This window comes from Nothobranchius furzeri, chromosome 4 (genome assembly GCF_043380555.1).
Source record: "Nothobranchius furzeri strain GRZ-AD chromosome 4, NfurGRZ-RIMD1, whole genome shotgun sequence".
NCBI lineage: Eukaryota > Metazoa > Chordata > Actinopteri > Cyprinodontiformes > Nothobranchiidae > Nothobranchius > Nothobranchius furzeri.
In genome coordinates, this window is record NC_091744.1 from 58,483,631 (window position 1) to 58,506,022 (window position 22,392).

General features: G+C 41.6%; 1 protein-coding gene across 1 annotated transcript in view; it reads right to left on the reverse strand.

Annotated features, from left to right (window-relative positions):
- Window positions 1-20,476: 20,476 nt before the first annotated feature.
- shisal1b (shisa like 1b) overlaps window positions 20,477-22,392 on the reverse strand; it is a 79,027-nt gene continuing 77,111 nt past the window's right edge. Inside the window, exon 5 of the mRNA XM_054733552.2 lies at window positions 20,477-20,628. Coding sequence (XP_054589527.1) covers window position 20,628 — 1 coding nt within the window. The 3' untranslated portion in view covers window positions 20,477-20,627. The remainder of the gene's footprint in view (window positions 20,629-22,392) is intronic.

Consider the following 22,392-nt stretch of genomic DNA (forward strand, 5'->3'; position numbering starts at 1 on the left):
TGTGTGTTCTAACTGTTGACAATTGTGTCAGTAGTGACCCAGCTAAATTGATGTGCACTGTTGTTGTCACAGTACCAAATACTGCACAGGCATGTACTGTTAAGCTACTAGTAGACAGAGGTTCTGGTGTTTCCATACTTCCTGAACATGTTTACAGCACCTATTTTGGCTCAGTTAAGTTAAGTAACCCAGCTGTTCAGCTTATTACATATTCAAAGGAGAAACTGGATGTATTAGGGTGTCTTAGAGCTGACATTACCTACAATGGCAAGAGTGCCCCCACAGACCTCTACATTGTGAGAACAGGAACACCCATACTGGGCATGGACTTGGTGACGGCCCTCCAGCTACACATAAAAGGGGGACGATTAGTCCTTGAGAGTTCCGAGGTATGCGCTACACTCCAACAAACCTCTGCTCTGCCCACTCACTGCAAACAGGAGTGTGAGTCTACAGTTGCATTCAGATGTGCAAAGGACTTTGTACATAAAGTGAAGGTGCGACCTGAAGTGAAGCCAATACAGCAGAAACTCCGACGCTTACCCCTGTCAGTCCGGGATGCTGTTTCCGCAGAACTCAAGAATCTGGAGGAACATGGTGTCATAGAGAAAATCGATGCATCTGAATGGGTCTCCCCGATTGTAGTCACTAGAAGGAAAACTGGTGACATACGCATGTGCGTTGATTTGAGAGAACCTAACAAAGCGGTGGTCGTTGACAGCCATCCCTTGCCACTGATAGAGGAAATACTGTCTGAGCTGCGTGGGGCTGTTATGTTCTCTACCCTGGATCTTAAATCCGCCTACCATCAGCTGAAACTACACGAAGACAGTAGAGGGCTCACTGCTTTCATTACACATGAAGGACTGTACCAGTACTGCAGAGTCCCCTACGGGTTGAGTTCAGCACCGGCAGCGTTCCAAAAGATGATGACGCAAATCCTATATGGCCAGAAAGGGGTGCAATGCTATCTTGATGATGTCATCATATACGGAATTTCAGAAGCTGAACATGAAGCCAACCTGCGTGCTGTGTTACACAGAATCAACAAGGCAGGACTGAAACTCAATGTTGACAAATGTCAACTCCGTCAAACTACTCTGAGCTTTCTGGGTCAAAAGATCGGTCCAGAAGGTCTGCTGCCAGATGACTCTCATGTCACTGCTATCTAGGGATGAGTACCGAATTCGGTACTTTTTAAGGTACCGACCGAATTCCATAGTACCGACCGAGCACCGATTCACGTCATTTCAAACGGTGCCTCGTTTCGGTACCCGTCCTTCATAACGTGAACTTGCCAAGACAGTAGCGCATGCGCAAGAGCGTTATGTCGCCGGTCCCTGCGAGAGAGTTGTAAACAGAGCAGCATGGGTAGAAAGAACGCACGCTAAAACTTGGGTCCACTTCACTAAATGTGATGGGTAACTGGATGAAACCAGCGACAGACAATGATCTAAGTGAGACATCCTCATCTTAATCTTCTCCGGTAGGTAAATAAAATGTTTAAGATAATGTTACCTTGATATGTTAGCTTCCGTTTCGCTAATGGTGCGTTCGCTTTCTCCTCGGAACTCCGATTTTCCGACTAGATGAACATGAACGCACTCTAAAGTTTGGCTTTACTTTACTAAATGCGACGGGTGATTGGGTGAAGGTAAAACCAGTGACAACGATCTAAGTGTGAGGCATCATCGTTTTAATCTGCTCCAGCAGCTAAACTGTTAAAGATAATGTTAGCTTGATATGTTAGCTTCCATTGCCACCGTTATCAGCTAATGGTGCGTTCGCTTTCTCCTCGGAAATTCTAACTTCCCAGTAGGAAAAATCAAATGAAAAAGGACGGTAAAAGGAATGAAGATACACAGTAAATTTAGTTCACAGTAAAGATGTTTGCTTCAGTTTAATTATCAGCTTATAAAACTACAAGGACGATGCTAAAATACAAAAAGTTGTATGTTATTTATCGTGATATTTATCAAATATGGTTATATATTGAGAAAAATATATATTTAATTATAAAAGACAATTAAAATATTAAACACTCAAAAGTATCGAAAATTGGTACCGTTAAGTACCGGTATCGACTCGTAGGTACCGGGAATTAGTACCGGATCGATTCAAATGTCAAAGGTACCCATCCCTACTGCTATCCTGCATGCTCCGCCCCCTACTGATCCGGCAACCCTGCGCTCGTTTCTTGGCTTGAGTGCATGGTACAGCAAGTTCGTACCAAATTATGCGACTGTTGTCGAACCTATGAGAGCTCTTCTGCGTAAGGACTGTTCATTCCACTGGAACAAGGCAGCTTAAGCAGCATTTGATCAAGTCAAGCAGTTAATCGTGCACAGCCCTGCTCTGGTAATGTTCGGCCCCAGTAAGCCAACCATAGTCTCGACAGATGCCTCAGACTACGGTGTAGGTGCTGTTTTGACTCAACTTGACGGTAATGATGCAGAACAAACTGTTGCATTTGCATCTCGCAGCTTGTCTGATGCAGAGAGGAAATACTCAATCGTTGAAAAGGAAGCCCTAGCTTGCGTCTGGGCTGCGGAAAAATGGCGTACATGGCTCTGGGGCAGAAAATTCCTCCTACGAACAGATCACCAAGCACTTACAACACTGCTGACTACAAAGGGCAATAACAGAGCAGGTCTACGTATAGCCAGATGGTCAGCTCGCCTGTTGGAGTTTGACTATGAAGTGGAATATAGAACTGGATCATTGAACCATGTTGCTGACTGTCTTTCTAGGCTTCCACTTCCCGAGACGGACATGGCATGTGCAGAGAGTGTGGAGTCAGTTGCAGCCATCCTCACTGATCTGAGCGCTGTGTCTGGGGAAGACTTCCAGTCAGAGTGCAAAACTTGCCCAGTGTTCACAAAGCTCCGGGTGCAGATACAGAAGGGCTGGCCTGCTAGAAAGACATCACTGGAACCTGACTTACAGCCTTACTTCCCAATCCGCCATGAACTCGCGGTCCTTAACGAGTGCATTGTCAGAGGTACACATCGATTGCTAGTGCCTGAGTCGTTGCAGAAAAAACTCACTGACATAGCTCATGAATCTCACCAAGGCATTGTACGTACTAAACAACGCCTGAGGGAATTGTACTGGTGGCCCAAAATGGATTGTCACATAGAGACACTGATAAAGAATTGTGCAACGTGCCGACAGAACGACAAGTCCGCCGTCACCCATGATGCTCCACTTCAACCCATTCCTTTACCGGCTGCTGCTTGGGAAAAGGTGTCTGTGGACATCATAGGCCCTTTTGAAATAGCCCCTTCTGACTGTAGATTTGCCATTACATTGGTAGACTATTTTAGTAAGTGGCCTGAAGTAGCTTTTGCTCCCCGAGCTGATGCAGGTACTGTCATTCAGTTCCTTTCCGTAGTTTTCTCTCGTGAAGGGAATCCAAAGACATTGATAAGTGACAATGGCTCTCAATTCATCTCTGCTGAGTTCGCTGACTTCCTCAAAAGCAGGGGGATCCAACACCTGAGGTCCTCAGTGTATTACCCAAGAGCTAATGGGGAAGTGGAGAGATTCAATAGGTGCGTTAAAGACTGCCTACAGACTGCCTCGATTCAAGGTCAACCCTGGAAATCGTTCCTGAGAACTTACCTGATGGACTACAGAGCAACCCCTCATTCTACAACTGGAGTCTCCCCTTCAGAACTGCTCCATGGACGCCGAATGAGAACAAAGTTACAGGTAATAGATATGCCTGTTCCTCAGACAGAGAGGCAGACCATGTGCGAAAGAGTTAAAGATAAGCAATTGAAAATGAAGGAATACACTGATGCTCGCAGACGCGCAAAATCATCCAACTTTCAGGCTGGTGACAAGGTACGGGTTAGGAAGCCATGGAAGGTAAAGAAAGGAGAGTTAAAGTTTTCTAAACCAAAGACTGTCGTGACCAGGAAAGGACCAAATACTTATCTGCTGGATGATGGACGGACCTGGAACGCCTCACACTTATCGGCTCTGTCAGGGCTGAACACAGGTACTGATGCTGACACAAAAATGGACTGTCATAAACCAGGAACTGATCTGGCATCTAACTCTGAGTCTGATAGTAGGCTTAGGCCCATCAGGATGAGAAAGCCACCTTGCTGGACCCAGGACTTTGTTATGGGGAAGTGAGTGTACTGAGTAATGTGAAATGTTAACGTGTATTAGGTGACCTACATCAGAATGATGAGGCTTAGTTCACATAAGGAATCCTTGTTCAAAAGGGGAAGATGTTGTGTCCACATACTGTTGCATGTGTTCTGTAGATGCATTTACTAGAAGCGCTAGAGGGCGCTAGTAAGTACGTTGTGGTTGTTGTGGTAAAAAAAAGAGAAGTGAAGAAGAGAGAAATAAAGCGGGAGTTATCTCCGGTCCTCTGTTCCTACTTACGTGTGTGTGTAATGCTTGCTGGATTAGAGGCACACAACACCCCACCTGTGTCTTCTGGAGTTTCTGGCAAAGTACATCAGGCTGGATTGTGTTAAATGCACTGGAGAAATCAAAGAACATGACCCTCACAGTGCTGCCTGCTTTGTCCAGATCAGAGAATCAGAGAATCAGAGAGAGCTTTATTGCCAGTGCTCCAGCGAACCAGAGCATAGGAACTTGACTTCACAGAACAGCCTGACCAAGGTTAGACACACACATATAGACAGAACAGATACAGGCAGACCACGAGAGCAGCCATAATGGCGCTCATTTCAATTAGATGAAGAGGGGATTACATGAAGAGAGTCGGGGGAGGGAAAAAAGGCATACCAGAGTTACTCCCGGCAGGGCGTAGCTCAACTATGCAAAAAAACACCTCAACATATAAGCACGAACGTCACAGTTCACAACACGAGGCTCCGGGGGGGGGGGGGGGGGGGGGGGGCTGGGATCCTGGTTCCTCAGCGGGAGCAGCCCGTGTGGCACTCAGCCAACTGTATCCACAGGTGGGTGGGAGGTTATGGGAAAGGGCGCAGAGCACATTGAGTTCCTGCATTTTGATGACCTCGCTAGGCAGAGACCACAATCTGAAGGTGTCGGGTTTTCACAGCATCTGTCTGCATTCCTTCCATCCTGGGGGTTGTTGCACGCAGCTCCAAGGCTGCTTTGGCGTCAGATTGGATAACAAGACTTTGTTTGGGTCAGGCAGCGATAATTTTCCTCTCTGCCTTAAAGTCTGTATTGATCATTCAAGTCCTCCAGTGAAGCCAATTCAGGTATTAAACATCTCCACACCATCCAGTGACCCTCTCCGAGATGACATCCATTTTGCGCACTAATACCGGCAATGCAGCAAGGACATTGTCCAGCTTACGGTTCACCTCGAGTAACGTCCCAGTCTGTGAGGCATCCGCCCGGGCGGTGCTTGCCATGGGTGCGGGTCGCACTCCAATCGCTCCCGACTTCCCAAATTTCCAGAAAACCAGATATCCTCCCACTCCAATCAGAAGAAATCCAGTGATCATCAAGCCAAATATCCACATATCTTCGACGTCCTCAATGGACAGCTGAGAGAGACAAACGATGCTCCAGACCTTCCAGGAATCGAGCGCATATCCCGCTGCGTGTGTCCCTTGAAGGCAAGTGGGAGCCCCCTCCTCCGTTCTCATCGTGGAAAAGATCTTATCAATCGCGTTGAATGACCAATTAATTAACTCCATTTCTAAAAAAAATAGGGATTTCCAGAAGAAATGCAGAGAAGCACTCTGTGGGCAGACAGGACAAAGGACCTTGGGAAAAAAAAGATAAGGGAGCAAAAAGGGATGTGTCTGTACTCTGCGAGTGCCAGAAGAGAAAAAAAAAACCCTCACAGTGCTGCCTGCTTTTTCCAGATGACAGTGGATTGGTTGAAGCAGCTGGATGATGGCATCTTCAACTCCAACTCCATGGCGATAAGCAAACTGCAGCGGGTCCTGATATGTTCTAGTTTGCTTATTCAGGTGGACCAACAGGAGTCTCTCCAGGACCTTCATGATGTGGGATGTCAGGGCAACCGGTCTGTAGTCGTCATTGACTGATGGGCGAATTTTCTTTGGAACTGGAACAAGGCAGGATGTCTTCCACAGGACTGGAACCTTCTCCTGGGCCAGGCTGAGGTTGAAGAGGTGCTGCAGAATCCCACAGAGCTGCTCTGCACAGGCCTTCAGTACTCTGGGGCTGACATCATCTGGACCTGCAGCCTTGTTCCTGTTCAATCTCTCCAGCCTCTTCACCTGACTTCTAGAGACAGATAGGTGGGAGGGGGAGGTAAATGGGGCAGCAGCATCTCCTGACTTGGTTGAAGACAGATTTATAGAACCAGAAGAGTCCATGACTGCGTTAGAGGACAAAAGAGCTGGCGTGTGACAGGAAAATGTTGGATCAGAGGAGGATGGTGTGTCTGATTGGCTGGGGACAGGCGAGGAGGATGCTTTAGGGTCCCATTTTTCCCCTTGACAAAAAGGTCAAGGACAAGGGAGTACCACAGGGTTGAGTTTTGGGACCCCTCTTGTTCATTATGTATATTAATGACACAGGACTAAATGTGTTGGATGGTAATATGCACTTTTACGCTGATGACCCAAACATTTACGTTTTGCAACATCCCCCACTAAAGCTGTTGAATTCTTACAGAAAGCTTTTGATGAGGTCCAACAAACACTTCTGCTGTTAAAATTGGTCCTCGATGCTGACAAGACTAAGCTAATGTTGTTTTCAGACTCTAAGAAAAGAGCTCTAAGTAACCCCTCAGCGACCACTCTTGAGGGAAATATCATAGAGGCGGTCCACACATACATATACCTTGGTGTCTGGTTGGATGACTCCCTCTCCTTCAAGCCCCATCTCCTTCAAGCCCCATCTAGATAATCTTTTGAAGACACTCAAACTCAGACTGGGTTTCTTTTTTCTAAATAAACTGTTTTTCTTTTGAGGCAAAAATAAACTAAAAACGTCTAGTTTCTGCAACATTTCTGTCTTCTGGACTATTGAGACCTTTTGTGTATGAATGCCTCAGCACAATGTCTTGGTGAGATAGATGTGGTTTATCATGCCTCGCTGAGGTTTATTACCAACTGTTGTAGCCTCCAGAAATGGTCATTTTCCCACCTACAGTCTGACCTCTTCAGTATCTGGCCATTTGGAGACATTGGTCTTAACTGGTGCTTTTAATCTGCAAGAAAGATATTGTTGCTTGGCCAAGGTCCCTCTCAAGCTTTCCGCTTATCTCAGATGGCTTTGCTTCCCAGAACAAGAAGAAGGACCTTTTATAATAATCAACCGTTATGAATAATGGAGTTAAAATAATATTATAATGAATGAATAATAATGGTTGAAGAATAATTTCAATGTTGTGATTAATCTGTGCTAAAATTACTGAAGTTGAAATGAGTATTAAGTTATGATCAGTCAGTTGGTTTAACAAGTGAATCACTATCTACTGACAAGGTCACACACACTCACCATAACTCGATGATGCAAGTTAAAGTTAAATGTCACTGCACACAGAGATTTCCTGATCCACAAATCAGAGCTCTTCTATCTGATGTTCTGAGGTTTGTTCGGTAAAACCCCTTTACATGACAAATTTTGGTTGGCCATGTAATCAAAATATGGCCGTTGTTAAAACAGAACTCATTTCCTGAGTGAGTCAGTTTTTGAGAAAGCTTCGGAATGGCCATCCGAAGCAAAACCTCTTTAACCCATCGCATCTTTTGACGAGCTGTCAAAACCTGTTGCACGCTACAGCTGACTGCAAATGGTTCCTTCAGAATAAAGCTGAATCAGCTTCAACTCCTTAAAAGTTACTCCATAGACGCAAAACAAGTCCACCTGTTTGTCGTGAACTGGAGACGACTCTGGACTGACCTGGTTGTACTGCGGTTTCTCTACGGACTTCGGTACCGTGGGATCCACGGACTCCTCGACATCTCGGATCCAAAAAAGAGTCTCCGACAAAGAATCTGCGATCCGCTGCCATGCGGACTGGAATAACAAATGCTGCAGCAACATGAGTTGTAGTCAGGTTCGGAGTCACTGGCTGGAGCGGACCCGACTTTAATATGTCATCCCAAAATAGAAGTTAATATCTTAATTTGACCTGGAATGAAAAATGTTATAAAACCTCTTAAAAGTTTTTATCACAGAGGAGGCAGAGCTCATTTCTGTCTTCAGTCTGACGACGCCGGAGTTTGCGCAGCGTGCCCGCTTATTGAATCAGTGTGTGTGTGTGTGTGTGTGTGTGTGTGTGTGTGTGTGTGTGTGTGTGTGTGTGCGCGGCACAGCTCCATGAGCTGCTCATGTCACCGTGTCTCGTTATTGGCGCTATTTAAACCAATGTTGTAAAATTACTTCTGCCCAGCCCAGATGTGCTCACTTGTGCACCCGTGAGCCGTGGTTTCGCTGGAACGCGTCTGACCTCTGACAGACGCACTCTGAACTTCAGATCTTCAGCGCGCTGTTAATATCCTGAATGGGAATCATTTCTTGATTTATTTTGTTACATCCACAATGTTCTGTGTGTGAGGTTTACAATGTCAGAACACCTGCATGAGACAGGGTGTTAATTACAATCTGCCAGAATGACTCGCCACGTTCAGATTCATCCAACACCGTTAAAAATTATCAAATACGGAACATATCGGCGTGCGCAGGCCAGAGTGCTGAAGCTCGGCGCATTGTTATTATGAAGCTAGGACACATGTAGAGGACACACACACACACACGTGCGCGCAAAAATATACTTGTTTTCAATTACATTTATTGGGCCCACTTACTTTTTCTTAGGCCCACCCACAAATGAGTTTCTGGCTACGCTAATGGTGACATATGACAGACTTCTCTGAGCTCCGCAGCCATTACACTTTTCACCTCGCGCACCTCCTAGCGGCAGCTCGCGCACCCCTGGGGGTGCGCGCACCACACTTTGGGAATCCCTGGTTTAGAAAATAAATTTCTTACCTTTTATAAACTTGACTGTCTGAATTGATATGAAGTGTCTTACAATCCCTGAATAAACAAAGATTTCTAAATCTTCTTGTTAAGCATTCAAAGACCAATCAGGTTGATATTTCTATATTCATTTAGAAATGTTTATGTTTATTTACTTAGCAGACACTTTTATCCAAAGCGACTTACAATTTATAACTTATAGGGCATGTTGTGATCATCAAATCTTATTGATCGTAATCAAACCTCAAAAGACATCTGTCATAGACTACACTGTAGACCACTGACCCATTATCGTGAATTGTATTCTACAGTGGGATGGCCTTTTTTACCCACCAGGAGGTTGGGACATTGGTACACCTACATTTATAAGGCCATGCTTACTACCTGCCTACATCTGTAACTTCTCACAGTGTGTGCAAATGATCAATTGTTGCTTTGTGTTCCACTGCACCGAACTGGGCAAAAGAGCTTTATGAATTGATGAATTTCAAAGAACATGACAGGTGTGGTTGAAACACACATCATTACTTTTCATTTAAATGGAAGTACACTATGTGTGTGATCCAGGGTGTGAGGCACAGTGGATTAGATAATCGCACTTTTAGCCCCGTTGACTTGCATCCATTTTTTTTTGTTCTTCTGGGGACCCATGAGCCGACCGGAATTGGAGGAGACTTAGGCACCCTATAGCACTAAGTAATATAACAGTCTTTTCTTTTTTTAAATGAAGGCAACAAAGTTGCACTATGCTGAAGTGCACCACTATTTTTCATCAATAAAGAAAAGTTCAGTCTCAGATAAGTATGCCACATTTTTGGAGTTTAAAATAAACAATGGCTTAGAAATGCATGAGTGTATATTTCCAGTGAAATGTATACACATAATGATCTTCATATGGCAAAAATGTGGTCTGCATAATGAATAAACTTTTCTGTGCTATACTGAAAACATAGCTGAGTGAAGATGGGCAGAAATGAATGGTTTCAACCTCATTTCCACTCTTATGGTGTTTTAAGCTTCAAGGCTCAGCAGCAGAAACCATTCATTTCACTTCTCAACCATTTTAGAGTAGGAAACTTATGCCCAAGACACTGGTTAAAACTATGTGCTGATGCAACACGTCGAGCTGCTGCAGCAATCATCATCATCATCATCATCATCATCATCATCATCATCATCATCATCATCATCATCATCATCAACATCGTCATCATCATCTGTGATTTCTAACTGCTGTGTTGAACAGACTATCATTGTCCACAGTAGAAAGATAATCTTAAGTGACAAAGTGTAGTTTTTACTGTTAATTTCTGTAAATATCAACCAAAATGTTGTTGAAAATTCATAAAATGATGCCCAGTTGTTGAAAAAAAAAAGGTGACTTTGTAACATATAACCATAAAAATCTGGTCTGAAATATATGGGACCAGGGCTGTTTCTCAATGCCAAGGAACCTTGCCTTGATGTCTTGGCCCCACCCCGGTTGACTATAGGAGATACGTCATCAGGAGCCACCAAGACGTGTTCCAATGTTCATGTTCTACAAAGACGTGTGTTCTCCATTTGTTAGCCATCTAGCTAGCTGAGCAAGGATACACGGGAGGTGTCTTGTAGCCCAGCCTAGGTCAAAAATGAGCCAGAATACACTGCAGTATTTTCAAAAGGATGCTGGATCAAAAGCTGGCAGCGACTTCGAGGGCAAATTTCAAGTTTAAAAGTAAGTCAACAAATAAAACATGTTTTATTTGATCCAAAGAAGTTAGCTATGACTGGTTAGTTGCTTATTAGTTGCAGCTTCAGTGGCTAGCGGGTAGTAACTCACTCATTTATTTAGTTTACCAAATATATACACAATTTAAAGAGTAAAAGGCTCCTTATATATTTATATTGAAACTAATACGTATAAAATATAACGTTATCTCCCACGTCACGTGATGCAAGTCGGTTCCATTGAACGTTTTTTAATTTTTTTTTTTTTACCAAGAAAGGACAAAGTCCTCGTAAGTAAGGCGCCTGGCCTCTCAAGACATCGCCTCGCAAGGCCAGGCACCTTGATATTAAGAAACACCCCAGGTCTAACTCAGGGCAAAGCAATGTGCCATGTTTCCTTCTACGGGAGCCCTTGAGGACAAATTACATTTACTGATTTTCTAACAAACGGTTATGAAATTTCACCATTCGTAAACGTTGTTTTACATATTTGCCTCTTCATTCGTTGCCAATGATGAAAGGGAGTCTGATGTGCTTGTTATTTTGCTGAAGTTTGCTCTGCAAAGGGCTTTTTGACCCTAATGGGCATCCGTTGGCAAAGTCTTACTCTAACACAAAAATAAAGCCTGCATGCAACAATTAAGGTATCTACTGCCCCCTATTGCCAGAAAAAGTACACACTGTCATTTTAAAGGTTTTATTTCATTTTCTTCCCCTCAATGATTCTTCTGTCTAAAGTATCTGTAGTTTCATTTTGATTTAAAAGAGACAGAAATTTCCTCACAACAAAATCCTTTTCTTTAGTTTAACATTATCTTCCTCAGAATTATTCATCATCATCATCATCATCATCATCATCATCATCATCACTGTTTATTTATAAAGCACCTTCTCGTACTTTTCATGCCCCAAGTGCTGTACATGATCCAATTAAATACACACTTTATACTACTTAGCACAGTTTCATTAAACAAGCAAATATATATATTTTATCTTTCTTTCATAGTGATTCACTGTGAGTAATCTGATCAGTAAAGATGCTTTTAAATCAGTTTTATGCTCCCAGCTGTGGTCCATTGGGTTTTAACTACCAAAGGTTGAATTCTGGAGAAATGTTGGTTGGAATAAATGTGATTTAAGAGCCTGGTGTACATTTAAAGTTGCAATTAGTTTGTTTTATGTAAGGCTGCTAATGTTAAGATTTCATCTAAAGCTATAAAATCTCACACTGTGTGCATAATGTTTAATCAAAATGTAGAGCAAACATAATAATAATATAAAATCTTTTTGTTTTAACTCATGTTCAGTACTTTGGCAGAACTGGTTAATTATTAGTATGAAATACTGGTTTACCGGGGGGGGGGGGGGGGGGGGGGGGATCACTGGTTCAGCATTTCCAGGAACTAGAAGTGAGCCACATTACAGCTTCTGCTGGTTGAGAAGTTCCCCAAGTGCCTTGGGGGGATCTGGGACTCTAGAAGATGCTGGTTCAAATACAGGCCATAAACAATTTTTTACAATAGTTTAAGGTGTGTGTGTGTGTTTTCTTTCTTAGGAAACCAATCTCAATATCTCCTACAAAGATGTCAACTCTAGATTGAATTCTGAATTTATTATTCTGAACACAACAGACCAGCTAAAACGAGTCAAAGATCACATCATCTTTCATAACATATTACTGCAAAAATGTCACAAACATTAAAGGCAGTGACTGAATTAACACTTGTTTTTATATAAATTTGAAGGTTGAACAACTACTTGTTGTGCAATATTATTTCATATTGACAAAACAAAAACAACCACTCACTCAGACTATTTTTGCACTCTTTCATTATTTGTGATGAAACCTGGAGCAACAGAAACATCTCAAACCAAAGGCATGCGTTTATGTAACATCCTGCTTGACTTTCCCCAGATGAGGAAATTAAACCCATATCTACTGTGGATCGTCTGTTTCTCTGTGACCTAACTCCTACTCATGACCAGCATTACTTCATAAAGGTGATTGCTCCATAAATACTCTCGCATGAATAAACTCTCTGTTTATTTGTGATTTTGTCTACGTTTGCTTAAGTAAAGTCACACAATTGCATTGCATTCATATTTTTCTCTCTTTTCAGTCACATTTATTGCCTTCCTCCCCTTTATTTATCAGTGTTTCAGAAAAAATATATTTAAGAGGAACTCCAGGTAAATTTTTCACAGCTAGTCATTTTTCTTAATAAAATAGGACCTTCAAACTTCAAAAAATGCCTTACAACCCAATAGTTACACTCAAGAGCATCAGCCAGCTTTGAACTTCTCACACTTTAAATAATTAACTGTCAACTCAAATAATTCATCTGCAGGAAAAATAATTGGCCATTTTGATCAGAGGCCTAAAAAAAGTTTGAATTTTGAGTTGGATATTTACAATTTTTTCAAATCCTTTAGAGGGTTAGATTAATCCAACCTGTGACACAGATGGTACACAAACCAAATAGGGGTCACAGAGCACAGAGAACACTCAAATAACAAACAATTAACTAACCATCAAATACTTTACAAAAGTTAGCTGCACTTTATTTCTGCTGGATCAGGGTTAGCTTTAAGTGTTCAATAAAAATGTATCCCTGATTCAAATGGATCTAAATGTGAGGTCAAAACCATAAATTAATCGAGTCAGAGCAGACCTCCTCCAAGGTCTAATGGAGCGTTAATAGATCAATGTTGGAAGGAAGTAGCTCAGGCTCTTCAATAAAAGCAGGATGTGGGAAACTAGACAATGGTCTTTAAATGGTGATGGGTTTTTGGAGTGTTTGTGACTGGAATACAGCAGAAACAATGGCAGCTTGATGGAGCATTCTGACCTACTCATCCTGGGCTGGATGACTGACAGAGTTTGGTTAATGTCAGAGCTTATCAGGACAGTTCAATGTGACCTTTAAAGTGATTGTCAGGGTCTTTGTCTAAATGGTGCGTTCTGATTTGGTGTGTCAGTGTCAGTCTTCTGTCTCAGATCAATGGCACCATAATACTGGTTTCAGTCCAGAACTCTAGGTTCAAGTCACATAGCAGGAATCAATATGTCGATGCAAACTGATTTTTGTAAATAAAACATCTCAAAAATGTTGGAAACTTTACTCTAAAGAAGGCAAAGAGGATATTGTATACATTCATTCTGTGTTTTTCTTCTGAATGCATTTTTAAGTAATTTTTTTAAACACAGGAAAGTTTATTTATTTTTTACCTTGCTGACAGTTTCGATCACTCCTGCAATCTTCATCAGAGCTAGCCGCTAATGGCGGCGTCACTTCCTTTTTCGTTTATTCATGGGCAACAGAGGATGGTGTCGCCCTCTGCTGCCCGCACTCTCCTCGCCGATGACAGTTCCATGCATGATCTAATGTGTAGGCCCCCTCGTCTCTGTTCCATGCCCACATCTCCATAATTCTATGGCTTCCATACATCTTTTATATTTTTGTTGTTTGGTGCTTAGGATCCTTGTGTTGTCCCTGTCAATTATATGGTTTTCCCTTGGGTAGTGGTCTGTTAAGTCTGATTTCTTTATTGTGCTTTCAGCTTCTTGTCTTGCTGCTCTTGTGTGTCTTCAGCTTGTTTCTTTCTCACACTCCTTTCTATGTTTTACTGTTCTTGTGCTGAGTTGAGTTGGTGGCTGGTTTCTCCTATGTATGTTTTTTTGCAGAGTTTGCATGGGATTCCATAAATGACACCACATTTATATCCTGCTGATATCTTGTCCTTTGGGTGTACTAACTGTTGTGTATGATTTTGTTGGTGTGTTTATGAAATGCAAATTAAAGAGGAGTTTTTCTCTCCACTGTTGCTACATGCTTGCTTAAGATAGGGATTGCTGTAAAGTCTCTGACAAAACTAGTCAGTGACTTGATGCGATCTGCTGGGTTCTCTTACACAGGGAACTTTTAACTAATGAACTGAACCCACTTACAATGTTTACTTTGTGAAGTGCCTTGAGACGACTCTTGTTGTGATTTGGTGCTATCCGTACATCCATTTTCATCCGCTTATCCAGAGTCAGGTCATGAGGGCAGTAGCCTAAGTCGAGAGACCCAGACTTCCCTCTCCCCAGCCACTTGGTCCAGCTCTTCCGGGGGAATCTCAAGGCGTTCCCTGGCCAGGTGAGACATAGTCCCTCCAACATGTCCTGGGTCTACCTTCAGGCCTCCTCCAGGTTGGACGTGCCTGGAAAACCTCACCAGGGAGGCATCCTGACCATATGCCCCAGCCACCTCAACTGGCTCTTCTCGATGTGGAGGAGCAGTGGATCTACTTCGAGCCCCTCTCAGATGACCAAGCTTCTCACCCTGTCTCTAAGGGAGAGTCCAGCCACTTTGCTGAGAAAACTCATTTTGGCCGCTTGTATCCGCGATCTCATTCTTTCGGTCACTTCCCAAAGCTCATGACCATAGGCGAGGGTAGGAACGTAGATCGACCGGTAAATCAAGAGCTTCACCTTCTGACTCAGCTCTCTCTTCACCACGACAGACCGGTACAACGCCCGCATCGCTACAGATGCAGCACCAATCCATGTATCGATCTCATGCTCCAGTTTTCCATCACTCGTGAACACGACCCCGAGGTACTTAAACTCCTCCACTTGGGTCAGAACCTCATCCCTGACCCGGAGAAGGCATTCTACCCTTTTCTGAATCAACAAGATGTGGTGCTACATAAATACATTGAAATGGGTTTAACTGAATCTTGAAAATGATCCTTTTCAGTCATAAAAAAAGTCTAAACAAGCAAAAAAAAAAGTACAAATGGAAGTCAAAGACCTTTAGTCTACAACGGGGTGGGCAATCCGAGTCCTCAAAGGCCACTTTCCAGCAGGTTTTAGTTGTTTACCTGCATCAACACACCTTTTTCCTGGATGAATCACCTGTTTAGCAGCTCATCAGGCCATGCAGCAGCCTGTTAATCACCGTAGATTTAAACCAGATGTGTCCATGATTGGACTGTCCACCCCTGGTCTACAATAGAAGTTGCAAATGAATCTCATTGAGAAAACTATGTATTTAGGTATCTAGAAAGCTGGTTTTTGCACTTACCAAAGGGAACAAACTGTTCTTCTGAGAGTGGGACTTCTTTTACAGGTTTTGGCTCAGTAGATGCCAGCTTGCAGAAATCTCACAAGCCCAACAGAAGACAAGGTGTAATGTAGTTTGGCACAATGTTGCAAACAGAAATGACAAGGCAGCACTAGTCAGTTTAACTTAAAAATTGACAAGTTTTCAAGCTACAAGTACAGCCAACAGATCAAAGCAGGTCCAGGTACACCCAGTACATGCAGGGATAGTGTTGTTGCAGAACAGAAAGTCTCTGGTTCTTGTATCCATCAGGGCAAGCCTCCAGCTAAACTAATTTAAAAGTTTAATCTACAGGAGTGAGTTACGTATAATTAATGTCATGCCAGCTCTGATGTCTTGAGCCCGATGCTAGTGGGACCAGAACCATTTGATGAGAATTGAGCTACTGGAACATTCATGCACTAAGGCAGAAAATATCAAACTGATGGAATCATTAAACCCTTTGAGGACCGAACCATCCTTCTGTTTTTATACTTCACTCTCATGGAGCTGCTTTTTCTACTTCTTTTCTCAAAAGGGTCCTCGGCACAGGCTCTCCAGGCTTTCTGGGTCTTTCAAAGTTTTCTTTGAACTTCAGCTGCTCTTCAGTTTTAGTATATTTTGTGAACTTGACCACAATGTCATATCATGGAATGCAGGGTGTCCTTCAAATATCTGATGAAACTAGCCAAGAGGAAGGAAATACGTGGTTTAATATGCCTTTAAAAAGTTATGTCAGACTGGGAAAGTAGATCTAAAAGACATGTCTTTAAGGGAAAGTAATCAAGTAAACCTCTGGGGGGACGGTGGTCACTGGTGCAGCACCTCCAGGAACTAGAAGGGAGCCACATCACAGCTGAGCTTGAGAGAGCAGAATTTGGAGTCTTAGTTCCTGATTTGGACATCTCACCTCTGATTGGCTAACAGCTACATGACTCTACCACTGTCTCTGTTTGCTCTGCAGTGTGGATGTTTTATCTCCACAAATAACGCAAGCCTGAAGGAGTTCTGCTACGATGCAGACGTTGTTAATGCTAATGCTAATGCTAACAGTTAGCTTTTGCTAGTTGAGACGTTCTCTGTTGTTTCCTGGATGCTAAACAAACAACAGCCTTCCCCATTGTGAGTCAAGATGGGTGAGTCCACAAATGTTCAGTGACAGTGTGATGTAGCTCTGTCAGACTTTCCATGTCCTACAGTTTCACTGTCTATTTTCTATCAGAAGCTAATGCAGAAGGTAGGTGTCGGACACAATTTTCATGTTCAGTCTGCATGAAGAACTCAGAGTGACCGAATATAATCTGGAAAACAGTAAAAAAAATAGTTTTTTGGTGTTCTACACCTTTAAAATGTGAATGTATATATATATATATATATATATATATATATATATATATATATATATATATATATATATATATATATACATATATATATATATACATACATATATACATACATACGCTGTTGCTTTAAAATAAATGTTTAGGATTTTTAAAGTAATTTTGTTTCAATTGTTGTTGCCAAAGATCACTTGACCCGGAGGGATTTAAACACACTGGAAAAGATAAAACTTTATTTCTCCTTTTGTGACAATACAAAGTCAACAAGTGCAATAACATTCTAACTCAAAAAGGTTACATTCTATCTAGTAGGAAGTACATAGACAGAACGTGGTGTACATCACCATCTTCACCACCACACCCAAAAAAAGTGAGGTATCCACCACTACAAAGCTTCTGTGTACAGGTGGGTATTCAACTTTAAGGCAACTGTTACCATGACAACCTGGAGAGAATGAAACAGATGTGTGCTTCCTTTTCCCACCATGAACATTTTATTGTTTCTTCTGTCTGTCTCTCTCTCTCTCTCTCTCTCTCTCTCTCTCTCTCTCTCTCTCTCTCTCTCTCTCTCTCTTTCTCTCTCTGTGTGTGTGTGTGTGTGTGTGATTGACAAGGCTTGAGCTGATATGATTTACAGGACCACATCACATCAGGCCAGAGTTAAGACTATTTCCAACAAAACAGAAAACATCACAAAAACATCTGTAACAGCTGTTACATTAAAACAAGGGAAGATTCCTTGTTTGTTTTTTGAGGAAGTCTATTTAATACCCTGCTACTTCTTGTCAGAGACAAATAAAGTTGTTTGTTTTAAATTCCCTGGGTAAGACTAATGGATTATGTAACTGGTGAAGAGAAAAGACCTAGTTGTCTTTATTACGATCAAATGTGTTGAATGGAGCCCTGAAAACCGACGTTCTCACAACCACATCACACTTTCTCCCATTTATCCAAAATTGGGGACTAATTAAATGTCCCATGTCCTGCTGCATCTGGTAAAAATCTCTCCTCCCTGTTTGCTGCCACTGTTCACACTCCAGGGAACAGGGAGACCAAGTGAGAGTAATTTAGAGCTCTTCTGAGCTCCAGGCCAATTATTTCACTTGGACACATCCTGTCTCTTTGCCCCGAGAAGTGACGGCACAAGTCTGCCAGGGCAACCGTGCAATTAAACTTCAGCTATTGAAATGGGAATTAGGTTGCTCTAACAACTCGGAAAATTTGAATATTATTCCAGATAATGACACCCAATGACGCTGTTAGGTTCTGTTAGGGTCCACTTTTAGAGCTTATAGATGGGATGTGAAGGAAAACTCAAATCCTCTGCTTGTTTCACATCTGTTTGCTCTTATTTGTGTGGAACCAGATTACTGTAAGCCAAATCTGAGCAAAGAGCACATGGTTTGTGGATGCCAAGAAGCTAGCAGCTAATTCTGAAGTAGCTAACCTGGTGTTGTCTGGGTGAAGAGACATACAGCATGTCCAGAAAACGTTATGTCAAGCTTTTAAGCTATCGATAAAATAGTGAGCCTGTCTTGCATCTGTTAGTTAAAAACAAATTAAAAGAAGTAAAGCTGCAATGGCAAATTTGGAAAACAACTTATAATTTTTTTTCAACGTTCTAATATAGCATAGCTATAAATATGCTGTAGATACTAGAAACAAATTAACAAAGTGGTTCTCTCCCATTTGTCTAAAAACCTCCACCAACAACACGTTAGGACTCAAAGCAAATACTGGATCATGAAGTACGCCGGTCTTGCCGGACCGGCGTACTTCCCTGGGTCCTCCATTCATCATGCATTTGCGTATTTAGCAACAAAACGCCACTGGCGTGAGAGGTTCAGCTCAGCGATATTGGATCACTGTTCTGTGACTGCGTTTGGGTTCAGAACCTAGCTTGTTCTGTAGATCTGTTACAGCAGCTGTAAGTATTTTGCATTGGGGTCAAAAAAGTATAATCAAAAATGATAAACTGTTCTTTTTTTGGTCACAGTTAAGAAAATTTACTAATCAGTCGAACAAATAAAAGTAAAATGCTGCTGACTTTATTTGAATATTTTAAAAGTCATTTAGCTACTGTTCAAGTGAAAACACCAACATTATACTGATTCTTAAACTTGACAAATTCAACCATTTGGATCATGTTCTCTCTTTTCTCTAGAAATACCAGACAATAAAAGACAGAAAGTAATGTTGGAGCGTCCTTGGCCTGTAGGTGGGGTTTAACCTGGTGCTTCAAAGCCACCATCCTGCATGTTCTTGCTGTTTTTCTCCAACACACCTGATTTAATTGATGATTAATCTTTTCAGCATTAATTATGTAGAAGTCAGTCAGATCAGTCGAGTTAGAGCAGAGAAACATCTGAAACATGCAGGATAGAGGCCCTCTAAGACCATGATGGGTCAGCTTTGATTCAGTTATTGGGGGAAAGCAGAGAGGCATTTTTGGAGATATTTTTTAGGAATTTGTTGTTCAGAACTATTAGACTATTTCACTCAGTTCAGAAATGCTCCTCTGTGATTTGTCAGTAAGGACCTTCTATCCTCCCCCTGATTTAACTACTGTACATTATTGCTGACAGGTAATGGGGTTTCAATGGATTTCTCCTCTTTTATTCAACATTTTCTGTTATGGCAAATTTTATTACAATTATCTGTTACTAATGCGAGATACAGAGTTCCTTATAAAGGAGCTTATGGGCAATCGATTGCATTATATTGCTAATGGAGCTGCTTTACTAGCAACCTCAGATGAATGGAAATATAAGATATTAACTCTATAAATAACGGTATGGGTCTTTGTTAGTTTTTTGGTTTACAGGCTCAACAGCAAAAATTTGGGGTTTGTGTTTGACTTGAAAGCTCCTCCCTGATCCTCATTAACTCTCTGGCTGAAGAGACGAGTGAAACCACGAGCCGACAGAGCCATTGTTCTTGTACAGACACGATACAGTTAAGTCACTCGCTTTTCAAAAAGGAGACTTGAAACATTTCAAACAAGAAACTGTTTTTCTACATTAAACATTCTAAGGGAGATGCTCAGCATCAACCTGAGCTGTTCAGAAAGTTAACCACTCACACATTTCTCTTACTAGATTACATAAATAAATCACCAAATAGATAACCCATAACTGTGTCTAACTGCTACTGAACACAAAGTGACACAGCAGTGTGATAAACACTTCATATCTAGAAAGATGAGCATGTTTTTATTTAAAGACTGCAAAGGAGCTTCACTTGGAAGGTTTTTCCATTACAGTTTGGATTAGTTTGAGATGCTGCAGGCCCTGCCAGCTGTTTTACAGGATCACTAAAACCTTCTGAGCCGTTGGATGAATCCACCTCTCTTCTGCTGAGGCAAAAGTCCTCTGAGATGGACTCGCTCTGCAGGCCTGCTTCTGTCCATCGTCGGGTGTTTGTGCTCGTCAGGAAGGGGCAGTAGTAACTACAACTACATAAGTCCAGGCCAGCATTGGTACTGCTGAGGTCTCCTCTGTAACACGTTAGGAAACCAGGTGTTGCTACTCGTCTGCTTGTCCACTCTCAGCATCACTCTGCATCAAACAAAAGGAAACAGATGAAAGAGAAACATAACCACTCTCTGTATACTCTGTATTTTGTATGCATCTTTCATCCGGTTTAGTTTTTTGTGTATTTCATGTTTTTTTTTATTCCTCCAGTTTATTTAAATAAATAAATAAATAAATAAATAAATAAACAAATAAATAAACAAATAAATAAATAATCCTGGGAGAAAATTTGGTATAAAGTTGAGGGGGGCTCTAAAAAGCCCAATCATTGATATGTACAAAAGAAAATTGTTCATAGAGCTTATTTGACATGGATTATTAGACATAAAATGGGCACTGCACCAGATTCTCTTTGCTTTTTTGGTCCCTTGGGACTCTGGGCTCGTTCATTCATATTGTTTGGGAATATCCTGTGGTTCAGGACCTCTGGGTTAAAGTATTTGGCTGTATTTACTGAGTTGATTGGTGTTTCTCTCCCTTGGATCCTGTTGTTTACTTATTGAATGATGACTCACAGAGTCACAGCTATCACATACAGAGAACACCCAGATAGAGCCTGGCTTGCAGGACTGACTGCTTTGAAAAAAAAAATCATAGCTCAATGATGGAAACCACCTTAAAACATCATCTGCAGGGATGGGCATCCATTGCATTCTGGGTGGACTTAATAAATAACTGTAAGAGACTACTTTCAGATTAGTTAATTTTATTTTAATAAATGTGTGGAACACTTGTTTAATCAGTACTTGTGCAGTCTTTAGTAGGATTGAATAACTCGTAAGTTGTACTCTGGGGCACAAAAAGCTTTGGTGAGCTTGTTTCAGGAAGCAGAAGTGAGCCACATCAGAGTTGAGCTTCAGACGGCAGGATTTGGAGTATTTTTCTTGGTAATTGGGAAATAGTCTACTCTGCAACGTTGATGTTTCAGCTTCACAAATAACACAAGCCTGGAGGAGTTCTGCTGTGTGGTGGAGTTGCTTATGCTAATGGTTAGCTTCTAATAGCAGAAATGTTCTCTTCTGTTTCCTAGGCATAAAAAAAACAACAGACTTCCCGGTCGTGAGTCAACAATCCGTGAATGTAAAGTGACAGTGTGACGTAGATCTGTTAGGATCTTCTTATCCTGGAGTTTCATCGTCTGTTTTCTATCAGAAGCTAATGCAGAAGATAGGTGTAGGAGAATATTTTGATGATCAGCCTGCATGAAAAACTCAGAGTGACCAATGATAATCAGAAAGAATAATTTTGTTTTCATTGAACCACACCTTTAACAGGAAAATTCCAATATTGTGATAGTAAATAGCTAAATTGTATGTGATTGATTCTGGTTTGTTTTTTGACTTTTGCTAGTCTGATATTTGGATCAGCAATACAATTAATAAATAAAATAGTACTTTTCCCAGTACCAAAATTAGTTGATATTATGGGTCTGATATTTTTGTCAGCGGGTATTGGGATTATAATATCATATCAAAAATGATCTGTGTTGATTTTTACTTTTTTAATGACACAACCTTGACACACATTTTGCACATCACACTCTTTCTCTCTCTCTCAAAATGTCAAAATATGGTGGATTGGAGGTATCACTTTAAGGTATTTTTGTTTGTTTGGCACAAAAGGCCTAACCTGAATTGAAGCATTCATCATATTTTCTACTGATCATGTTTAAAGTTTATGTTAGTTACTTAAAATTATTTAGTTTTTCTGGCTTTTATGAAAGGGGAACCTCTAAACCTGGAAGTCCCATCCCACCAGTAAAACTGAAGAAACCTTTTGTATGAGAGG